Raw genomic sequence first — 22318 nt, forward strand, 5'->3', positions numbered from 1 at the left:
GGATGACTCTTTCTATCTTCTAACTCTAAGGTATTGTCTTTTGTGGTTAAGTAAGTTTCTTTGGAGGCAAGAAAAAGATGGATCTTGGTTGGATTTTTGTTTTGTTTTGTTTTTCGAGACATTGTTTCTCTGTCCCTAGCTGTCCTGGAACTAACTATTGTAGGCCAGGTTGACCTTGAATTCACAGAGGTTCGCCTGCCTCTGCATTCTGAGTGCTGTGATGAAAGGCATGCACCACCACAGCCCTGCCCTGAATCTTGTTTTATAATTCAGTCTGTTAGCCTGTGAAAAGGGAGACCACTAATATTCAGAATTATGACTGACTGATTTATATTAATTCCTTTTGTTGGTTTTATGGAATTTTCTTAGATATCTTTTGATTAATTGTCATGATGTACTTATTGTTCTTCTATGGTCCTTTGAATGTATTCATCCTCCAGTCTGAAGTATTTCTTCAAATACTTCAAAATTCTAATTATACAACAGAAAGATATTGGGGTGTTTTAATTAGTAAATGCATCCCTAAATTTTATGAATTCTTGACTATCTAAGCTATAACTCAACAAATTTTACCCCAAAATTGTCTGTGTCATCATGTATTTGCATGCATATGTAGAGTTTGTACTTGTGTAAGTTTAAGTACCCATCCGAGGCATTTAGCCCATAATACTTTTAGCTCCCTATTTAGCTTTCTCCCATGTTCCTCTTTCTTATCACAAGACTCATTTCTCTACACTAAAAAGCAATCAATAGGATACATTGTAGCATTCAATATTTTTCCCTAAGTATTTCTAATAATAAAGTAGCTTATGGCATATACTCATTTGTTTATATAATTTTGAATTACTGTTGCTTTTAAAAATAAAATTATATTTTGAATAATTCCTCTGTCTTGCTTTTTCTCATTCTGTAAATAACTAATAGAGATCGTTGTGAGACTGGCAAGGCATCAACAAATTCTTGTAAGGGTCCCATCATGTTTCATGGTGCATCATCACCCTTGAGCAAAGATCATTACCACTGTATCCAATTTAGTGCCACAGTAAACAGCGACACACTGAGTACCCTCTGGATTAATCTGACTTTTCCCTCTTCTGGAAAACTACCCTGGAAATAGAATCACTAGACCAAAAAGTCATTGGTATATACTTTTTAATTTGAATGACTGTAACTTTTATGGGGGAAAAATAAGTGTAACTATTTTCCACCAACAATATGAGAGAATGCACTTTTTCTTGCCTCCCACCAGCGACAGACACTAAATGTCAGACCAATAGATCTGAAACAATGGCCTACTGTCATTTTATTTGGTGCTGACAGCCACGGTTGTATATGAGTGTTTTACAATGCTCGTAGGGTATCTGGATCTATTCCATTTTGAATTGCCTCTTCGGATGCTTTAGCTATCTTCCTTTCACATCTGCTCTTCTTTCCTACTTAGCAATATTTACTTTTTGTCCACTGAATTCTAATCTTGTTCTAAAATCTATCAGTCATTTATTAAGTAAAATGTATTATCAGAGAAATCTGTTTTAAACTATTCTATGTAAATAATATAACTGTGTGTAATTTCTGGATTTCACAGTTTGTATTAAAATCATTTCATACATATACTAGATATGCTCTTCTATTTTTCTATTAACAAGGATTTTATATTTATTTGAATTGCTTAATCTCTTTATAAGGTACTGTTCCAAATTTTTTTAAATAGGTTCATGGGCCAGGAATGTAGCTCAAATCCAGTAATAATCGGATTGCCTAACATACATAGACTCTGGGTCAGGAGCGTAGCTCAGTAAATGTGCTTGCCTAAAATGTATGAGGCTCTGGGCTCAATCCCCAACACTAAAAAGAAATAAGAAATGAAAGAAAGAGATTTTATTTCTTAATTCCTGCCAATTGGTCAATAACCATTATTAACACATTAACAAACTTTTTAGGGAAGCAGTTCAGAACACAGCTCCTTCAGACAAAAGCCCATCCCAACAATGTATAATAATTCTGTGTGTTGGACTGGAGAGATGGCTCAGTCGTTAAAGGCTAGGCTCACAACCAAAAATATAATTCTGTGTGCTATGACTTTAACATAAGTTATGAACATTCACATTTTAAATGATACATTATTTCATATTATTTATCTTTGTTTAAAATGTTATGTTTTAGACAAAACAATAATGAGATTACTGAACATTACTAATTTATGTTAATTACAATAGTAACTAAGGTATGATTAAAAATAGATTTACACTTTTTCTATAAATAATAATTTATGTTCACATAAATGATGTACATCAAAAACATTTATTCTATTATTATATACCATTGTAAAATATAAAGTATAACAATATTTTAGTATTTTTATGTCTCCTGATAAAACAGTCTTTTTTTAGCCTTTTTTAGCTCTGTAATTGATGTTGACATTTATAGGCATTTTTGTTTGCTTATTTATTTCGAGACAGAGTCTCACTGTGCAGCTCTGGCTTCCTGAAATTCACTATGCAGTCCAGGCCAGACCTGAACTCATAGAGATCTGCCTGTGTCTGCCTCCCAAATGCTGGGGTTAAAGGCGTGCGCCACCACCATCCAGCTTTATAGGCATTCTTTAGACTCATAAATGTAAACTTTGAAAAAAGGGAATAAATAAGTGAGTGTTAAACACATTCAATGGCAAATAGCTGCCGTGTTCTTTCTACCCCACCCGCTGCAGTGTGACTTCACAGTGATGTTTCAGCAGCATTTCTCTCGTTTGCTCTCAGTTTTTGTGACTTTCTTCTCTTTTTTAATATTACACACAGTTTTATTCATAATCCATATGGAGATTGGTTGCAGAAAGGAATAGACTTCAAAGGACAACATTCCATACACAGTGAGCCCTGATATTTTTGTGTGTTATTCTAAATACTAAGCCATAATATTAAATTGGAATAATGGCTAGCAGTCTAAATAGCTCACTAGCTTAAGATTTCATGAGGCAAACTGTGCTTTTGAGATTATACAAGCCACAATCTATGTAATCTAATAATTACATGCTTATATTTAAATGTCCGAATGCAAGATACTATATTTCAGAAATGATGTGACGATTGTTTTCTCTTTTAACTAAAGTTCTGATGTGAACAAGAAAAAGGAAGTCTCTGTAAATCCAATCTTTAATGTCAAAATATGCAGCTGTTTTAGAAACCATCTCTTTCGAAATATTTTCTAGGCACCAACCCTGTTTCCATAAGTCCAAGCTCTCCACTGAAAAAAATTCAAAGTCCTTTCAAAGAGTGATGCAGGTTCGGAATCCTAACAGAGAGCAGCAGTAATAGACATTTTAGTTACTATTTATAGTAAAATATGTGACTTTAATTCCAGAGAATTGAAAATTTATCCATAAGACTAGCCATAATTTTTTATTTCTTTGTTTATTAAATTTATTTTTTAAGCCAATATATTCTGATTGTGGTTTTCCCTGCCCCTACTCTACCCAGATTCCCCCACTTTCTCACCCACCCAAATGCACATCCTTTCTTGTTCTCTCTCATTACAAAACAAATAGGAATCTAAAAGAAAAGAGAAAAAAAGAACAAATTCATATAAAATATAAATAAAATTATGGACAGAAAGACAAAGGACCAAAGAAAAGGGCAAGAAGCACAAATAGACATAGAAACACATACATTGGCACACACAGAAATTCCCTTAAAAAATCACAAAATTAGAAACCATAAAATATATAAACAAAAGACCGGTTGGGCAAGAAAGTGAAGAAGATAAGGAAAAAGGATGGGGGTGGGGCAGGAGGGGTGGGGAGGAGGAGGCCCAAACAAAATATTATGAGACAAAAATACCATTGGGTCCAAGTTGGCTGTCTGAACACAGGGGCCTGCATTGGGGGTGGGGGAGGGCATCGAGAAAGGATGTCTCTGTGTAGCCCTAGTTTGCTTGGAACTCACTCTGTAGGCCAGGCTGATCTCAAAGTCAGAGATCAGCCTACCTCTGCCTCCCGATTGTTGGGATTAAAGGCTTGTGCCTGCAACTGCCCATCTGTGGGTCCTGCTCTCAGTGTTTGTAGACCCAGTGAGACTCCACTATAGAAAACTAATTTTTTATCAGTTTTAAAGGAGCCCTGGATATATATTTAGTTTCACATAGTCCCTTTCTCAGGGCTGAGAAGTGCTTTCAAGAGCATTTGTTACATAGCACTCAAATGACAAGTTGGGCTTCCCTAAAATGTCTGTAACTCCAGTTCTCAGGAACGAGACATTGCCTACTTTCTGCCATGTGTGTGCAGAGGCATGCACACCTGTCCCTGCGTGTGCACATGAAACCGCAAAGACAAATACACACATGAATAAGTAACTAAAATAAACCTTTAAACAAACAAAAAAACTTTAAAAATCATGAAAATTATCCCTTCTCATCAAAAAACTAAAATATCACTGAAGAGATTTATTCACAAAAATGGAAATTTAAGACAGTTATCTCTCACACAAAAAAAACAAATAAACAAATAAATGAATAAAAACATTTGAAGACTTTCAAAATACTCAAATGACCATGGCAAATCCTTTTCCAGATCATTCACAGAACAAAGACTGATTAATTGCTTTAGTCCCTTCTGGCTTATTTGGTCTAGTGAAGAAACCAAAGCAGCATTGACATTATATTCATATGATCAAAAGATTACTGTTTACTAATATTTCCATCACACATTATTGGCCTTTGATCACCGGTGTATGGGAAGTAGAATTGAATGAAGCAGTGACAAAGCAGCCCTCAGGTGGTGAAGGCTCAGCCATCATGAATACATTAATACACTGCAAGAATAGTGAGTTATTGGGTTATTTCCTTTCCAGACCATGTCTATTTAAAAAATTTCTCTTTGGCCCTTTTATGTTTTCTTGATGTTCTTTATTCCCTCTGGCTCTTACACTCTTTCTGCCTCCTCCTCCTCAGGATTCCCTGAGCCTTGAGAGGATGAATTTGGTGGAGACATCCCTTTTAGTACTCCGAGGCCTGCCTCTCTCTCTCTCTCTCTCTCTCTCTCTCTCTCTCTCTCTCTCTCTCTCTCTCTCTCTCTCTCCATAATGTCTGACTATGGTTTTCTGTATGTGTTCCCATCTGCTGCAGGAAAAAGCCTCTCTGATGATGGCTGAGCAAGACACTGGTCTATAAACATAGCAGAATATCATTTATTGCTATGGTTTGTTTTTGAGGATTTGGTTTGAGGTTGGGGATTGTTTTGGTTTGCTTTTAGTATTTGCTTTTCCACTAGGTGACTGGGTTACCTAGTCTCAAGTTCCTGGTTACCCAAGCAGTGTCAGATATGGGTATCAACTCATGAACTGGGCCTTAAATCAAATGAGATATTGATTGGTTGCTCCCACACACTTTGTGCCACCATTGCTCTAGGATTCCTTGCAGGCAGGACAGCACTATAGATCAAAACCTTCTTATCTTTCTGTGGTCAAACATGGAATCTCCTGTGACTCATAGCTCTTCCAAGCCCAGTGTCCATGAGTATAGCATCACTGTTGTGTAATGACATTCACATGTGACATAAACAAGTCCAAGATATCTGACTCTATAAACACTTTGAATCATATCACTGACAATGTAGGTCCAAATTCTCTTTCTCAGAAAAAAAAATGGTTATAAAGCAGGAAAGTTATTTGAATTTGGGGAAGTCAATGGTAGGTTCCATAACCATTACAGTGTTAGTAAAGAGACTAAGATAGTCTTAACTTTCCAAATACTATTATTTAATTTTTTAAGGCTTACTTTTCACTGAAATTTTGTCCTAATCTACATATAACATTGAGCAACTTACATGTATCAGGTTCCCTGTGGTTTCTACAAACATAATTAAATAAGTATGAAAAAGACTATTTTTGTTTTGATGTAATTCTTTTATGCACTGTCATTTTCAATGTTTTTCCATCATAGAGAAGGACAGTCTTTTGTCCTTCACTTCAGAATGTGAATTGTAAACATATTGGCAACAACCATTCCTTAATTTGGGACATTTATTTATTTAGTACATATTTGTGTAGATTAAGAAGAGAACATTCTTTTAAAGTTGGTGCTGATTATTTTAAACATTTTCAAATCTTGTTTATTGAAGTATGTGCCTATGATGACTAACTCAGAGAACAAATTGAAAATGCAACCTAAAGCATACAAGAATATGGTAGATCTATAGTTTAAGCAGCAGTAAGTAAAACTATACCTATATCTGAGTAAATGTGGGGTGTGTGTGTGTGTGTGTGAATCCTAAAGACTTGAATGTGGACTTGACCATGATTTACTGGGCTGCCTAAGCCCAAAAGTGATAAATATTTTTAAATTATCAATTTCCCTGTAGTAGAAGAGGACAACACTTAGGTCCACACATAATAAATATTCAGGCCATCTCATCTTGAGGACTTATATGGGCAGTGAATTACAAGGACCAGTAGAGATCAATTCTAGGTTCATCATAACTCTCTGTGCCGGTAACTCATACCCACTTCATCACTTCTTCCACCGTTGACCATTAGTTAAAACTAATGAAGTTTGCTGTACAAGATTAGAATTTATTTTGCTGACTTATTCTCGGATCTTTTAATTTTAAAGATTTCCGTTTTCAGACTTAATTGAATTGTTAAATGTTTTTCTTTTTTTTCATTTCAATCTTGAACATCGGAAAAACTTAGATGGTAATGGTCACAGAATCAGCAAGCCTTAGGCGCTTGCAACGACAGAAAGCAGACATCTATTCCCATGGTTTCAACAAACACTAACTTTATCTTTTTAATCCCAGTTCTTTTATCTTACTAATGTGATTACAGAACATCAAAGAAACTACATTATTCTTTATGGTTTTTGTCACATCTTGTGCCACAATATATTTATTTAAATAAATGTTATTTTTCAAATTTGATGCTCTATGCCTTAAAGGCAGAGATTCCTGTATCTCACCTGCATTTGCTTTCCATTGACAAAGTCTACATGAAATTACATCTTTAATATTGTGAAAGGAGCATAGCAGATGGCCTTCAGATTGAGCTCCAAATCGGCCGCTGCTCACTGGTACAGTTTAGAGCAAGCTGGATCACTGCATCCCTGCATCCATGACTTAGGTGCCATAGAACTAGCTGTCTCAAAGTGATGGAAAAAGCAATGAAATTCACAGGAAAGAGCATTTTATAAATATAAACACATCTCTTGCATGTTATCTATTCTTTTTTTATTTTTATTGATATTTTATTGAGCTCTACATTTTTCTTTGCTCCCCTCCCTACCTCTTCCCTCACTTTCTTTTTTTTTTAGAAAGTAATTTTATTAAATTATAAAAGTTTCCATTTCCGCCCCTCCTCCCAACACCCTCCCACTCCCCCCACTCCCTCTCCTCCTCCCTCTTCGTCCCTAAGGGCAGTCAGGGTTTCCTGCCCTGTGGGAAGTTCAAGTTCCTCCCCCCTCCCTCCAGGTCCAGGAAGGTGAGTATCCAAACAGACTGGATCCCCAAAATCCAATATATGCAGAGGAAACAAGTCCCAGTGTCATTGTCAATGGCTTTTCAGAAAGACTCCGGGCCAGCCACATTCAGAGAATTCGGCCACATTCAGAGAATCTGGTTGGATTGCATCCTCCTCGTTCAGTCCCAGTCCAAATGGCTTTGGTAAGCTCTCATTAGATCCGTCGTCCCCTTGTATCAGTGGGTGATAGCATCCCTCACAGTCCTTATTCCTTTTTTCATTTTCTTCGTCCTTCTGCTCCTCGTTTGGACCTTTCGGGGGCTCAGTCCGGTGCTCCAATGTGGGTCTCCATCTGTATCGCCATCCATCGCCAGATGAAGGATCTACGGTGATAAGCAAAATATTCATCAGTATGGTTATGGGCCAAGGCCGGTTCAGGCACCCTCTCCTCTGTCCAGAGAACAATCTGGGGATCTCTCCTTGGACCTGGGATCCCATATATAATCAAGTCTCCTGTAAACCCTAAAATGACTCCCTTAGTTGAAATATATTCTTCCCTGATCCCATATTCATCTTTCCTCCCTTCCCCCATCCCGGTCCACCGAGCTTTCCCCATTCCTCCCCTACTCCCTCCTCTCTAACCGTCTCCCCTTCCAACCCTCCCACCTCCCCCCCCCCATGCACCCGAGGTTACCTGGGACCCTTGTCTATTTCCTACCTCCTGGCGGATAGCTAAATAATCTTCATCAGGTTCATCTTCTTATTTAACTTCTCTAGGATCTCGAATAATAGGCTCAAAGACCTTTAATTATGGTTAGAATCCACTTATGAGTGAATACATACCATGTTCCTCTTTTTGGGTCTGGCTTACCTCACTCAGTAAAGCATTTTCTATTTCCATCCATTTGCATGCAAAATTCAAGATCTCATTGTTTTTTACCGCTGAGTAAAACTCTAATGTGTATATGTTCCACACCTTTTTTAACCATTCTTCTATTGAGGGGCACCTAGGCTGCTTCCAGGTTCTGGCTATTACAAATAGTGCTGCTATGAACACAGTTGAACAAATACTTTTGTAGTATGTTAGGGAATCTCTAGGGTATATTCCCAAGAGTGGAATTGCTGAGTCCTGAGGGAGATTGACTCCCAGTTTCCTGAGAAACCACCACACTGATTTCCACAGTGGCTGCACAAGTTTGCATTCCCACCAACAATGGATGAGTGCTCCCCTCATTCCACATCCTCTCCAGCATAGGCTATCATTGGTGTTTTTGAGTTTGGCTATTCTGACAGGTGTAAGATGATATCTCAAAGTTGTTTTGATTTGCATTTCCCTGATCGCTAAGGAGGTTGAGTATGACCTTAAGTGCCTTTTGGCCATTCGAAGTTCATCTGTTGTGAATTCTCTGTTCAAATCAGTACCCCATTTTTTAATTGGGTTAATTAGGGTTTTAGTGTCTAGTTTCTTGAGTTCTTTGCAAAGGACACTGTCAGTAAGACAAAAAGGCTACCTTCCGACTGGGAGAAGATCTTCACAAACCCCTCATCAGACAAAAGTCTGATCTCCAAAATATACATGTTATCTATTCTTGTAAAAAAAAACAACAGAGTGGATGTTGTCAATAAGAAAAAATCTTATCTTACTGTTTTGGTTCATATGTCATTTTCCTAAAATTGTTTACAGTGGTTTTTCTTAATAAAAGAAAAGATTAAAAAATCCTATTTTCATGACTTTAGGCTTTAAAGTGAGCCCATAAAAATTTACTAAATTAAAGCTTCATGTAATAATGAATGGAAATATCTCAATCCATAACAAGAATGGTGGGATGGTAAATGGTAAGGGTGCTTGCTTGTTGTGTGGCCTTCCATGATTAGCATAGAGGGTACCACCTAATAAACAACAAAATGTTTTCCTCATCATCTCACGATGGGAGCATTGGAATCAGAGCAGAGCGACAATTCACAGATGAAATTAAATATGCCATCATCCCCTGCACAGTGAGGAGCACAAGTTTGATAGTACACCTTTTCATTTTTCTCTTTACTGGGCCAGAAATGAAAATATTTGAAAAAATAACGTTGAAAACTTACATTTCCTCACCTGACAGAAAGAAACTTGCAAAAACAATGATTAGCTTAGTGGAGTGTGCATGAACGAGAAGTGGTCTCCATAGAGTACTTGTATTTAATCAGTTAGGTACATAGACATAGAACGTAAATATTTGAATATTTGAGCAAACTATCCCGATTCCTCCCTAGGAAAATGAATTTCCTTTCTGTTTAAATCACTTTAAACAGAGGCTCTGCATGTGACAACACAGTATGACAGCGATGTGTGACTTGTCTCAGTGACCTAGCTGTAAATAGATTAAGGAAAGGGGCTCAAGACCTACATCACCCTCAGAAATTCATTTTCAGGGTCTTAGAAGACGCATGAAAACTCTCAGCACACATCTCAGGGGAAAAATTTGTGAACTGAACCTGAGACAATTCTGTGGCTATACTGTAGGACTCAAGCAAGACCTCTCTGGAAGCTACTCCATTCTAACTGTACCTCAGGAGTTTATGTGAGGCCTTCTATCCTGAGCATCAGTAGATTCAGTGTCCACCAATCACAACAGTACCTGCTTTTAAATGTTTTTTTTCTATTTTTATTTTGTTGAAAATAACTTTTGCATCCATATTTTTTTTCTGATACTTGTTTCCCATCCCTCACCTCCTCTGAGATCCTTCCCACATCCTTATTCAAGAATTTCATACAATCTATTTATCATATTCTTAATCACATGACTCCTCCTATACTCTCCCTACCTACCCAGCTTTGAATTTTCTTCATTCCTCCCCATAAAGTCCAGTTTGTTTCCCAATTACTCTTGGAGGTGGGCTTTCCCTGTACTGTCATCACCTACAGGGGTCACGTTGCTGAAGAAAGATGGCCTTCCTCCTTACAGAAACCATCAAATACCTAACGTTCCTCAGCAAATGGTAGGAATTTGTATTCACTCACCAGCCTCCATGCTTAGACTTATCTTGGTTGAACTTTTACAAGTCTTGTGCATCTCGTCACGATTGCTATGAATTTATATGTTTAATCCCTCTGCTGTGTCCAGGGGAGACTCTTTTCTTGGAGGCACTCTTCTCTCTGGAACTTAGGTTGTTTTCACCTTTTTTCCATCAAGTTTCCTCAGCCTTGGGAAAATGACTGTATCCAGTCAGGGCTAAGCATGGCATAGTCTCTTTTTTCTCTGTACATTAATCAATTGGAGTCAGGGAGTTTCTGTATCAATTGCCATCTACTTCAAGAAGAAATTTCTCTGGTAATGGGCAAGAGATGCGCTGTTTTATGGATATAGCAATAAGATATTAAAAGTGTTCTTAAATTATGCTCATTTAACAAAATAATAGTATTACATTCTCCCCTATGACCAAAGACCACAGGTTCTTGGCGCCATTAACAGTTCTGGGAATGGGTTCAACCTCATGGAGCAGACATTAGATACAATCAGAAAGTAATTGGTTACTCCAAAAACATCCATGTCACTATGGGAAAATGGACATATCCTGTCAGGCCAGTGATTATCATAGCTTGTATGGTTCACAGCTGGGTAAGATTGATGGTTACTTTTCTCTGAAAAAAATACCATGACATATTAATATCTCTAATCTGAGATTCATACATGGAGGATTGTGATTCTTCTTCACAATGATCATCTTTGTGATAGCACAATGTGGTCAAGAAAACCTGAAAAGAGAACATGCAGATGCACTTTTGCCTTTGCTTAATCTAGAATGAAGCCCCACACTGGTAAATAAATCAATGCCATTCAGTTGATCTGCTAATACGAAATGACCTCAAGAAGAAAGGGTATTTGAAAATCTCTACATCCAACACCTACTCAGATGGATTGGACATTTCCTAGACTAGCCTCTCAATTATTTTCTCTCTTCAAGGATGACTGTAGTCTTTGCTGATGGGTATTTCCTCAATAGTTTAAGTTTGATAATTGAAAACCATCTAAAGGACAATGGTTGCATGCTTTAGGCAATGAAAAATGCCAAGAACATTTTAAAAATTGTTTCATGGGTATTGCTACAGGCTATCATTGCTCCATCTTAACACCTCTCTAAAAATTCACTCATAAAGTTTCCTAACATTAAAATGCTAGACATAACATATGCAATGGCAATGACAATATTGCCATACATTCAGGTACAATACACAGCTCACAAAGTAGTACCAATAGCTCCAGAATCCTCTTTTTTGAGAAAAGTGGGATGTGCTCAGGCACAGAGGACCAATCTAAAGAAACTGGAAGAGGTCCTAAAAGACATAGTAACACAGAAGAGAACAGGTCAAAATGGGTTCCTAGAGAAAGTTTTAATGTCACTGATACATCTCAAAAACTATAGACTTAGACAAAGGAATCTGGAAATAGAATGAACATTTGATGTCTGGTATAAAGGATCAGAAAAAGAAAATAATGGAGTAATTCTGCAGACATGAGATTCAATGCAGGAGAAAATTAGACAGCTATTTCCAGTTTCTCCAACATCAGCACTTTAAATTCTATCCCTGTTAACTTTCCTTATACTTTATCTGTAGAAAAGTGTCCCTTACACCAGTATTTCAGTAGCAGCAACAGGAATACTTAAAGAATGCTATGCATATTTTGTCAGGGTTGCTGAAACATATTCTCCCAGGTTTTGAGCCTCCGATACTCAGTGTAGTAAATTTGTTATTTGATCTTATATCTTTATTTCTAATATAAGAATCCTCTAATGATTATGATGATTGTAGCCTAGGGAATTATCCTGAGAATTTTAGTTCATTCCTTATTTCATGAGAAATATTTTATTGAAAAAAGGAAAAATGTAAAGCCATAGTAGGTGACAAATGGGCCCTAAACTGTCCCTTTTAAATCTAGAATTGTACCAGATATGGTGGCACATGAGTTTAATCCCCAGCACTCAGGAAGCAGAGGCAGTTAGGTTTCTGTTTGAAACCAACCTGGCCTACATAGTAAAGTCTTTGAAAGCCAGAACTACATAGTTAGACCCTGTCATTATATAAAAAGAAAAGAAGAAGGAATGAAGGAAGAAAGAAAAGAAAAGAAAAAATCATTAAGTTCTCAAATAACTTGAGGAAAACTGGTATATCTACATACGTACATATATATATATTTAACTGTGCATCGAAACTTTGGGAGATGTACTAAACTTTAGATTAAAAACAAGTTCCTCTGCACTGTCTTTAATAATCCTTTATATAGGACCAAATAACAGGCTATTAAATTTAATACTAAGTAGTTGTGTTTATTATATGTATTTTTCTCAAATAATTTATCTTTCATTGGAATGTTATAGGACAGCAAGTGATATGTAACTTATGGTCTATGTGTTAAGATACTTTCAAATACTTGTTCATTTAATTTCTGAAGGCAATTTTATGTCATAATATAATATAATTTTGTCTCTGTCTTATTACAAATTATTCTTGAAAGAATGAAATCATGTTTTGGTTCCCTTTTATTGCATAAGCTAAAACACCACCATAATGTCAAGCAGGTGTAATTGCAGGCATCATTCTCTTGACCCTTTGACAGCATCATTAGAGTTACCAGTGGTTTGCTCCTTGTAGATCTCTATATTTTCTTATTTCTTTATATTATTTTTTTCTGAGACAATGTCTCCCTATGTAATTCTGGCCATCCTAGAACTCACTATATAGGCCAGGCTGGCTTCAAACTCACAGAAATCTACCCAAGTTCTGGGACTAAAGACATTCACAAATGTGCCTGCTTGATGACTCTGTATTTCATGAAAAAAAAAATACTTCCTAGTTTAAAATAGATGACTGAGCTGTGCAGTTTGCTGCTTTAATCCCAGCACTCTGGAGGCAGAGGCAGTGGGATCTCTGAGTCTGAAGCCAACCTGGTGTACAAAGTGTGTTCCAGATCAGGCAGGGTTACACAAAGAAACCATGTCATGAGAAACAAACAAAAAATGATAAAAATAACTGTTTTACATATTGACAGATGTCTTTAGAAGATTTTTAAGAAAGAAAGTGAGGGTTTCATTGTGTAGCCCTGGTTGACCTGACCCACCCAGCATTTATCTGCGATCGAGGGATCTGATTCTTTGATCCTTTTGCTTAGAGTAAGCATTTTGGTCATTGAACCATTTTCAATGTCCCCTTTTGTGTTAATAATGCTACATTATTATTTTAATATAAATAAACTAACTTTGGGGTTATTTATTTGTTCTATGAATTCATTCAATTTTACCTTTATATTTAACATTTTCCAGATAAATTTTACTGAGATATTTATCACAATTGCTTATTTCATTCCTTTTTAATTTTTTTAAATTTTATTTTGTGTGTATGAGTATTTTGTCTGAATATATATCCATATACCACATACATGCCTGGTGCCCAGGGACGCCAGAACCTATAGTTGGTGTCAGATCCCCTAGGATTGGAGCACAAAAGGTTGTAAGCTAACATGTGGGTCCTAGGAATAAAGCTGAGGTCCTCTAGAACAGTGGCTCTCAACCTGTGGGTTATCACCCCTTCGGGGGCTTAAGCGACCTTTTCACAGGAATTGCCTAAGACTACCAGAAAACACAAATGTTTACATGATGAGACATAGTAGTAACGAAATTACAGCTATAAAGCAGCAACAAAAATAATTTTATGGTGAGAGTTCATCACAGTATAAGTCTTAAAGACTCACAGTAATAGGAAGGTTAAGAAACAGTGCTCTTGAAGAGCAGGCCCTCTCTCCAGACCCTTCCCAATTGCTTTCATGATAAATCTGTGCATTGGTTACTATTGGTAATTAGTTATTATCCCTGTGACCTCACATCTGAGGAAACAACCTAAGAGTAGGACGACCACAGCATCAAAGGTTTCAGACCATGGTTTCCTGGCATTGTTATTTCTGCCCTACATATGGTAGGACAGAGAGCATCATGATGGAAAAACATGCAGGAAGGAGGTAAGCACTTCACCTTAGTGTGACCAGAAGCAGGGACAAAGAGGAAGGGCCCAGGCCAAGAAATATTTTCCAAGGCAAGCAGCTTGCTGCCAAGAATTATACAGACTCCCAAGAGTCTATGCAATTCTGTCAATGAACTAATCCACTGAGGAAGTCTATGCCCTCGTGAGCCATTCACATCTGAACCATACCACCAGTTGTAACCTTAGCCTTCTACATGTGATACTTTCAGGGAGACATGTCAAGTCCAAACCATAACAGAGGACTCTCATGTGAGGTATTATTGACTGAAAATGGTCACTAAACTATATTGTAGATGACCCACTATGAATTTAATGTTCCCAAGTACTGATAAAGAATGTTGTAGAATTGTTTTTCTCATTATAATTGCTATCAAAGGAAAAAGACTTTTTGTGAGAAAAGATACCACAATAATGCATAAGATTTTCTAACACATGTTAACAAAACATTCAAGAGGGATTTATTTTAGCTCCACTTGTAAGAGCTCCATTCTCTGTATTTGGAAAGAGATGAGCTCAGAAGGGCAAAGAAGATACCATGAAGTGGGTAGAGTGACACTAATAATTTTTCCCTAATGTGAGTTGTGAGCTTTTATGTAAAACATGGTCATTAAGGTGGAATGTCCATCTGGATATGTGTTACTTTTATTGGCTAATAAATAAGACGGTTTCAGTCAATGGTGTATACAGATTAAGAGAAATGGGCTAATTAAAGATGTAAGAGCTACAAGGATTACTCCTAAGCTATTGGTCAAACAATGTTGTAATTAATAGTTTCTGTATGATTATTTGGGTCTGGGCAGAGGGGAAACAAATGAGCAGTCTCCACTTACGGGTCATGAGAAAGCCCCATTGAGTGTAAAGAAATGTGTCTAGTTTAGAGGTCTAGTAACCTAACAGAGTCAGCACCTCTTAATAATTCTAGAAGCATAAACTGTAAGGGTTCCTCAAATGAAATTCTAAGTAGCTAGACTCGCTACAAGCTCAGAGAAATGCCTTTAACCTTCTTCCGATCCACATAACATCTACAACTCAAGGACCCTTTTATTGTAAGCCACATTCTCTAGAAACATGGCTAGTGATCTTGTTTCATCACATTTCCAAAAGAGCTACAGACTAACAGAAACACAAATATGTGTTTACTCAAACATACCTATCCTATGATTTTTGCAGATACTTTCGTAATATTTATTATTCTATATAATTTTTAACCTCAAGTCCCATTCCCCTTACCTTCACAGGTAAAGTACGGAAACTATGCTTTTGTATGGGATGCAGCTGTATTGGAATATGTGGCTATCAATGACCCAGACTGCTCCTTCTACACTGTGGGGAATACCGTTGCTGACCGGGGATATGGCATTGCACTGCAGCATGGCAGCCCCTACCGAGATGTGTTTTCACAAAGGTAAGGTTACTATATGGTCTAAATAGAAAAGGGGGAATTTAGATTATAAAAAGGTGCTTAGCTACACTGTCTGGTGCATCATATTGTCTTTCCTATTATAAAAAGCATTATAAGAAAACAGTTCCTAGAAGTGATGTCTTACAAGTAATTTCCTGTATAAAACATGTCCATTTCTTCATAAATAAGAGGAAAGTATTATTGTATATAACTTCTTTCACTCTCCAAAATTTTATGTATCAAGTAGAGTAGATGTGCTCAAAATTATGATGGAAACTAAGCAATCTAGTCTACACTTAAGGAAGTAAACAATATGGAGTTGTAGAAATTAACTTGTTTCTGAGAACCTTGATGCACAAAATGTACTTCAGGACAAATTAGAATACTAATTTTCAGATATGGGTTTGTGTGTATGTGTGTGTACATACACATACCTATATATATAATATTTTCATGAGAATTTTATGAAGGAAATGGTAAAACCTTTGAAATCCTCCATCTAGTATTAAAGTGTACATGAGATCTTTATGGTGGAACACAAGGAAAAGCTTATAGAGATAATACATCCAGCTTCAAACTAGAATGTTCTGTGACAGGAAACTGCTTAAGAAAGAAAGTTTGACAATAATTTTAGATTAATAATTTCTATCAGAGGGAGTCATAGCATGTCATTCTATTTACAAGACAAACTTTGACTCAAGAGAGGGTCACTATCTTCTAGGTAGAGCTATTGTTTATGTGGTACTAATTGTAACCTTTATTGCTTGATACTCGCTAGAAGATAATGCCAGATCAGAAAAGCACTTGGGTTCAGACAGCAAGCACTAAGCATAAATCATAGAAATGGTTCTTCAAATTGTAAAACAGTAAAGTCTGATAGCAGGGGTCTACAAAGCACCCATCCAACCCATCCATAGATTATGCCATAGTGGTGCGGGAGAATTGTCTGTATTCTGTCAATCATGTTTTAAATAAATGCTGATTGGCCAGGCAGGAGGTATAGGCGGGAAAACCAGACAGGAGGTGGAAATGATGCAAGGAGAGCAGGAGAATTCTAGGGAGGAGGAAGTTGATTCTTCGCACTCCTGCCCAGGTCACTGAAGCAGCAGGATGTGAGCTGCCCCACTGAAAAAGGTACTGAGCCACATGGCTAAAATAGATCAGAATAATGGGTTAATCAAGATGTGAGAGTTAGCTAATAAGTAGCCTGACCTAATGGGCCAATCAGCTAAATAACTTACAGAGATCTGTGTGGTTGATTTTCTCTGGGGCCTGCCGGTTGTGGGGTACCAGGTGGGGACAGAAATACAAACAAGCCAGCCCCTTCATGTTACACCACAGCTCTTCCATTAAGTAACCATAGAAAAGCTTGACCTTTTTCCTTCTCTGAAAAATGAGGAAGACTTATTCTAATTATTTATATTCATCAATTATTTTAGAAACAAAGCAAACTCCAAAGTTCTAGTGACTTACAAGAGTAAATCATGTCTATTCCTGAACCCCAAGGACTGGGTTTTGCTCTGAACTGTGAATCACCTGAAGATCTGCTTTCTATTCAGCCCCCAGTTGTTTGGCCAAAGTTGGCAAAGCATCCTCGCCTAGATTATCCAGTTCTCACTGCAAAAGAAAGTGCCAAGTATTTGCTGTTCTGCCTCACCTCCTTCTTAGATGCAGCACACATCACTCTACTCATGCCCCACTCATCAGGTTCAAAATCAATGGAGTGGGCCATTGTACTCTGCCTGCATGGAAAAGGTACACAGTTACAAACAAGTATCTAATATTCTATCAATACCTCCTTGTTCTACATAAATAAGAAAAAAACACATAACTGAAAAGCCAAAAAACGTTGAAATGATGATTAATCAGTCAAAATATTTATTGATGAGCAGATTCTAAAAGAAAAAAGTTGAAAATCAATAATACCACAGGGAAATTGAATACAATATACTTGCAGCTTAGTTGGAAATCCAAAACCCATTCATATGAAATAATAACAGCCAAGACATTTCTGTAAATGTGCACAATGTGCTTTGACACATGCATCTACATACAGAATACCAAATCTACTTATGTATTTAGTATTAAATTGTGTTGCTGAGACATTAAAAAGAACTGAAGAGAATAATAAAGAGAATTAAGCGATGGGAAAACTATTAATAGCTCCCCAGAGAAGGTGAGTCTTGAACTTGATATTCAAAAGATTAGCTGAGAACAGTTAAATTGAAAGGGAAATAGAAAATTCATAATAAAATAATAAAGACCACAGGAAAGAATAGATGACAGCAGAATAGATTGTGAAACAATAAGGAAATTCTTGCCTAAAAAACACTTGAAATTTGTATAACAGGCCATGAGCAGTACAAAAGTCTATTGTTGGTTCTGGAGCCCGTGAGTAAGATAGCAAAGCTGGCATTCAGGAGGAAAGCTATCCCCATCTTATGCAAAGGATGGAACTGAATTGGTAAAGCCTAGAGCAAACTTGGTAACTTGAGGCAGTGAAGGTCTGATCTAAACTAGCTAAAGAAAATGAGGAAAGAGAAAGGTTGCTTCTGAGAAATGAGGGCATGGTTCCTTTTCACGTGAGTCTGGAAGAAATGATCAAGTGAAATGCAGTGTGGCTCTCTCCTGAAGGACCCACAGAGAAGTCCAGTGAGTTCATGATGTCAGCTAAGCACGGGGTATTGATTACTCATAGTGGTTAAATGATATTCATGCCACTAAAAATGCTCTTAGTTATAAAATCTTACCTCTTAGTCTTTATGCAAAGAATGCAGTAAAAACGAAAGCAATCAGAGATCTATTAAGTTAATCATAACAAGCACTTGTTTCTTAGCATCTCTGCAGCCCTTCCTTATCAGAGATTTTAATTCTGAAAAAACAGACTCCAGTTTACTTCTAAAATGCAACGTCAAGCATTGGGCATTGTTTCTCTCTGTTTGATCTGCATTGTCGTTATGGGAAGCTGGAATTATCACTTTCTATGTAGTTCCTTAATATCAACAGCCTGCATTTTGATTCCTTGGCCCTCTGGAGGAAGATAGAGCCAGGATTGAAATATTACTGGACAGTCAAGCATGTGTCAGTTCATTTCCTCAAATGCATGTTCAACATTAATTTGTTCCCTAGAATCTCTACCTGGAATCAGAATACATTTGGAGTCATTCCCTTTTCCTATCACTGTTAAGAAAATGAGATCATTTTTATTAGCTGGATTTAAAAGTTAGAAGGAACATTAAAGGTAACCACTGTCAACACTGGTGATTCTTAGCTGCAACTTGGATGGATCAGCCCATCCCAAGCACTGATTAGACCAGATAATCAAAAGCTGCTGTGACTGTTTTCAATGAAAATGAAAGTACTCTGATTGATAATTTCATAGTCAATTTACATTATTTTTTAGATGACTCTGTGTCTGTATCAAAGTAATATAATATATATTGAATATCACTTCTAAAATAAAATACATATTGATATAGTAACTATTTGTATTATCTTCTATTTTTCTATTTGTCTGATTTTTCAGATGCTTGTGTGGGTTGTGGAGATGTCATGCAGTCATAGGCAATGTTGCACAGTTTCTTGTCACAGATTTGCATGTAAGTGCAGGACTCTTACAATATGACTACTGACTCTGAGTAGATACCAAGGCTGACGTGAACTCCGAAAACAGGGACTGTACTCATTTTGTAATCATGTGTGAGTAGCTTACTTCAAAACCCGCAAGTGGTACAACATATGCTTTCCACCACGGAATTTTATACAATTTTTGTTTCATTAGTCTAAAAAAGAAAAAAAAAACTAGAGAAGCAGCCATTTGAAGTTTAGAATCATTCTACAACTCCTAGTTCAGGCACAGAATGCACTGCAAGCGTTGCCCATCACACTAATGCTTAAGCTTGTCTTTTGACAAATATAAGGACTTTTAGTTTCTACTGCCAACTTACCTTTGTGCATACCAACGAGACAAAACTCTTCTAGCAAACTTTATAGAAGTGTGTGTATGTGTGTGTGTGTGTGTGTGTGTGTGTGTGTGTGTGTGTGTGAGAGAGAGAGAGAGAGAGAGAGAGAGAGAGTACTTCTTACTGGTTCTTAGGTATTTGTTTTTCTTTTAAATAGTAGTTATTAGTAAATCAATTTTGAAAAATAAAATCATAATTAGTCAAATATTTTATTAACAAGTTTAAGAAGAATGTAATTTTGAGATTGATCTCTTTGAACTATGAAATTAACTGCAGAGTTGAACCCGAACCTTAATTGTTCAAAAGCCTAAAATGTATCCCTCCATATATATGGGAGTGTACAGTGTACGTGTGTGCATGTTTGCATGTGTGTATACATACATATGTATATTTAGGAATTTCACATATATGCTAACCTCTCTTCTCAAAACGTAGATGCTATCAATAAAACTTAACATCTGCATCTAATGTCATTATTTATGAAGAAGGGACATTATTTACCAATTGGCTTTTGTCTCTTAAATCCTGAATATGGATTAATGTGTTATTCCTGGCTTACACAGACAACTTTATCTTCTAAGATAGCAGTTAACATTCATGAAAGACTTAATGATTGCAAGGAACTTTGCACAATAAGGTCCCTGCCTATATTAAGTATTAATCCCAACATAAGCTTCTAAACACCATTATTAACCTCACTTTACATTTGAGAAAACTTATTCAAAGATTTACGGCTTTCCAAAGTCATGAGGCTGAGTGGCAGGGTTGCCCTTTGAATGCATACTAATGTGCTGACAGCCTATCACATGTAGCTGTGCTGGATGGGAGTAACGAATCTGGAAAGTTAGACTCACCATGATCAGAAGTATGCTTTTATTACTAGCAAATTTAACAGATGTGGAATTGTGTGTGGTTTATGTTTGCTATGCATACATTTACACGTGTGGGTACAGGTATATGTGTGGATACATGAATATGTGCTTAAGTATGGAGGTGTCGGGTGTCCTGCTCTATTAATCTAATATAATAGTTCTATTTCTAACTTTTGAGAAACCTCCATATTGTTTCCTATAGTGACTATTTCTATTTCTGTTTCTACCAACATGGGAAGCATTGTCTTTCCCCATGCCTTCATAACACCTTCTAACCTCTGCCCCATTTTTTGACCAATAGCTCACGCTTATTACTAATTCCTACATTTTTGTTTTCATATATAAATTTTACATACTAATCCCAGTTCCCCCTCCCTCCCTTCCTGTACCCCCCCACCTTTTCCTCACCCCAAACCTCATCAGTTCCTCAGAGAGGGTAAGGCCTCCTATGGGGAGTCAATAAATTCTGTCACATCACCATGTTGAGGCAGGACCAAGGCCCTCTTCCCCATGTCTAGGCTGAGCAAGGTTTCTCTTCATAGGAAATGGGCTCCAAAAAACCGGATCATTCATTAGTAATTGCTCCTGGCCCCACTGTTAGGGGGTCCCACAGACTGCCCAAGTCACCAACTGTCACCTGCTTTCAGGGGGGCTGAATTGGTCTCATGCAGGTTTCCTGGTTGTTTGTCTGGAGTCAGTGAGCTCCCACAGGTTCAGGTCAGCTCTTTCTGTGGGTTTCCCCATCCTGTCTTGACCTCTTTGCTCATGTTATGGCTCCTGTGTCTCTTTGACGTGATTCAGGGAGCTCTGTCCAGTGGTTAGTTCCATACCTAACCACTCTAAGAGAGACATACATGGATCTGCCTAGGAAGGGAGAACAGACATTATCTCCCAAAATCTTGATCCAATAACTGATGGAAACAGATGCAGAGATGGTTAGGTGTGGAACTAACCTTTGTCCATTTTTATACTAAATGTACCTTATATTTCCGTGATGACTAGTGGTGTTGGTCTTTCCTTTACTTGTTATCCCTTGTCACCTCTTAAAGATATTTATTTTGACTTATTGTACAATTTAATTCTTTTAGTGTTGAGTTTTGGGTGTGTTTTATGTATTCAAAATATACGCCCCTTGTCAAACATGCAGGCTTATGTTCCAAACATCATTTACAATCATCCTCCAAGCTATGAGCAGAACGCTTTTGTTTTAAGTTGATTGACTATTTTAGCCTAGCTTTCTCTTTACTTCTGAGAGTCTTTATGTCTTTGTCAGGCTATTCTGTTTTGACTGTTAGAATTTCATAATGGATGTGTGCTATTTGATCAATCTGCAAAAGTTATGAAATTGAAAACCAATTGACTAGACTGGAGGGAATCCACCTATATCTGTGATATAAGCTCCCAAGATCAAGAATTTTATTCAGAAATGCATTCCATGTAGAAGGAAACCAACCACAAAGGAGATATTTTTAAATAGTGTTTGAATAAAAAAAAAATAAGGTAATGTGTAGCAGGGAGGTCTCTCGTTTTGTTCCCAGCCACCTGGCTAGCTTAGACCAGAAATAATCACACACCAACTGTATTAATTAAATCACTGGTTGGCCCAATTAGCTCTAGCT

The 22318-nt window shown here is 37.1% G+C and overlaps 1 protein-coding gene across 4 annotated transcripts in view; it reads left to right on the forward strand.

Moving 5' to 3' along the window:
- Grid2 (glutamate ionotropic receptor delta type subunit 2) overlaps window positions 1-22318 on the forward strand; it is a 1407776-nt gene that overhangs the window by 1233177 nt on the left and 152281 nt on the right. For all 4 annotated transcript variants that reach the window (XM_048416269.3, XM_087907267.1, XM_048416268.3 and 1 more), the window contains exon 14: window positions 15702-15868. In XM_048416269.3, the coding sequence (XP_048272226.1) occupies window positions 15702-15868 (167 nt within the window). The remainder of the gene's footprint in view (window positions 1-15701; window positions 15869-22318) is intronic.

Source organism: Myodes glareolus, chromosome 6, assembly GCF_982192425.1.
Source record: "Myodes glareolus chromosome 6, mMyoGla1.1, whole genome shotgun sequence".
NCBI classification, from domain to species: Eukaryota; Metazoa; Chordata; class Mammalia; order Rodentia; family Cricetidae; genus Myodes; species Myodes glareolus.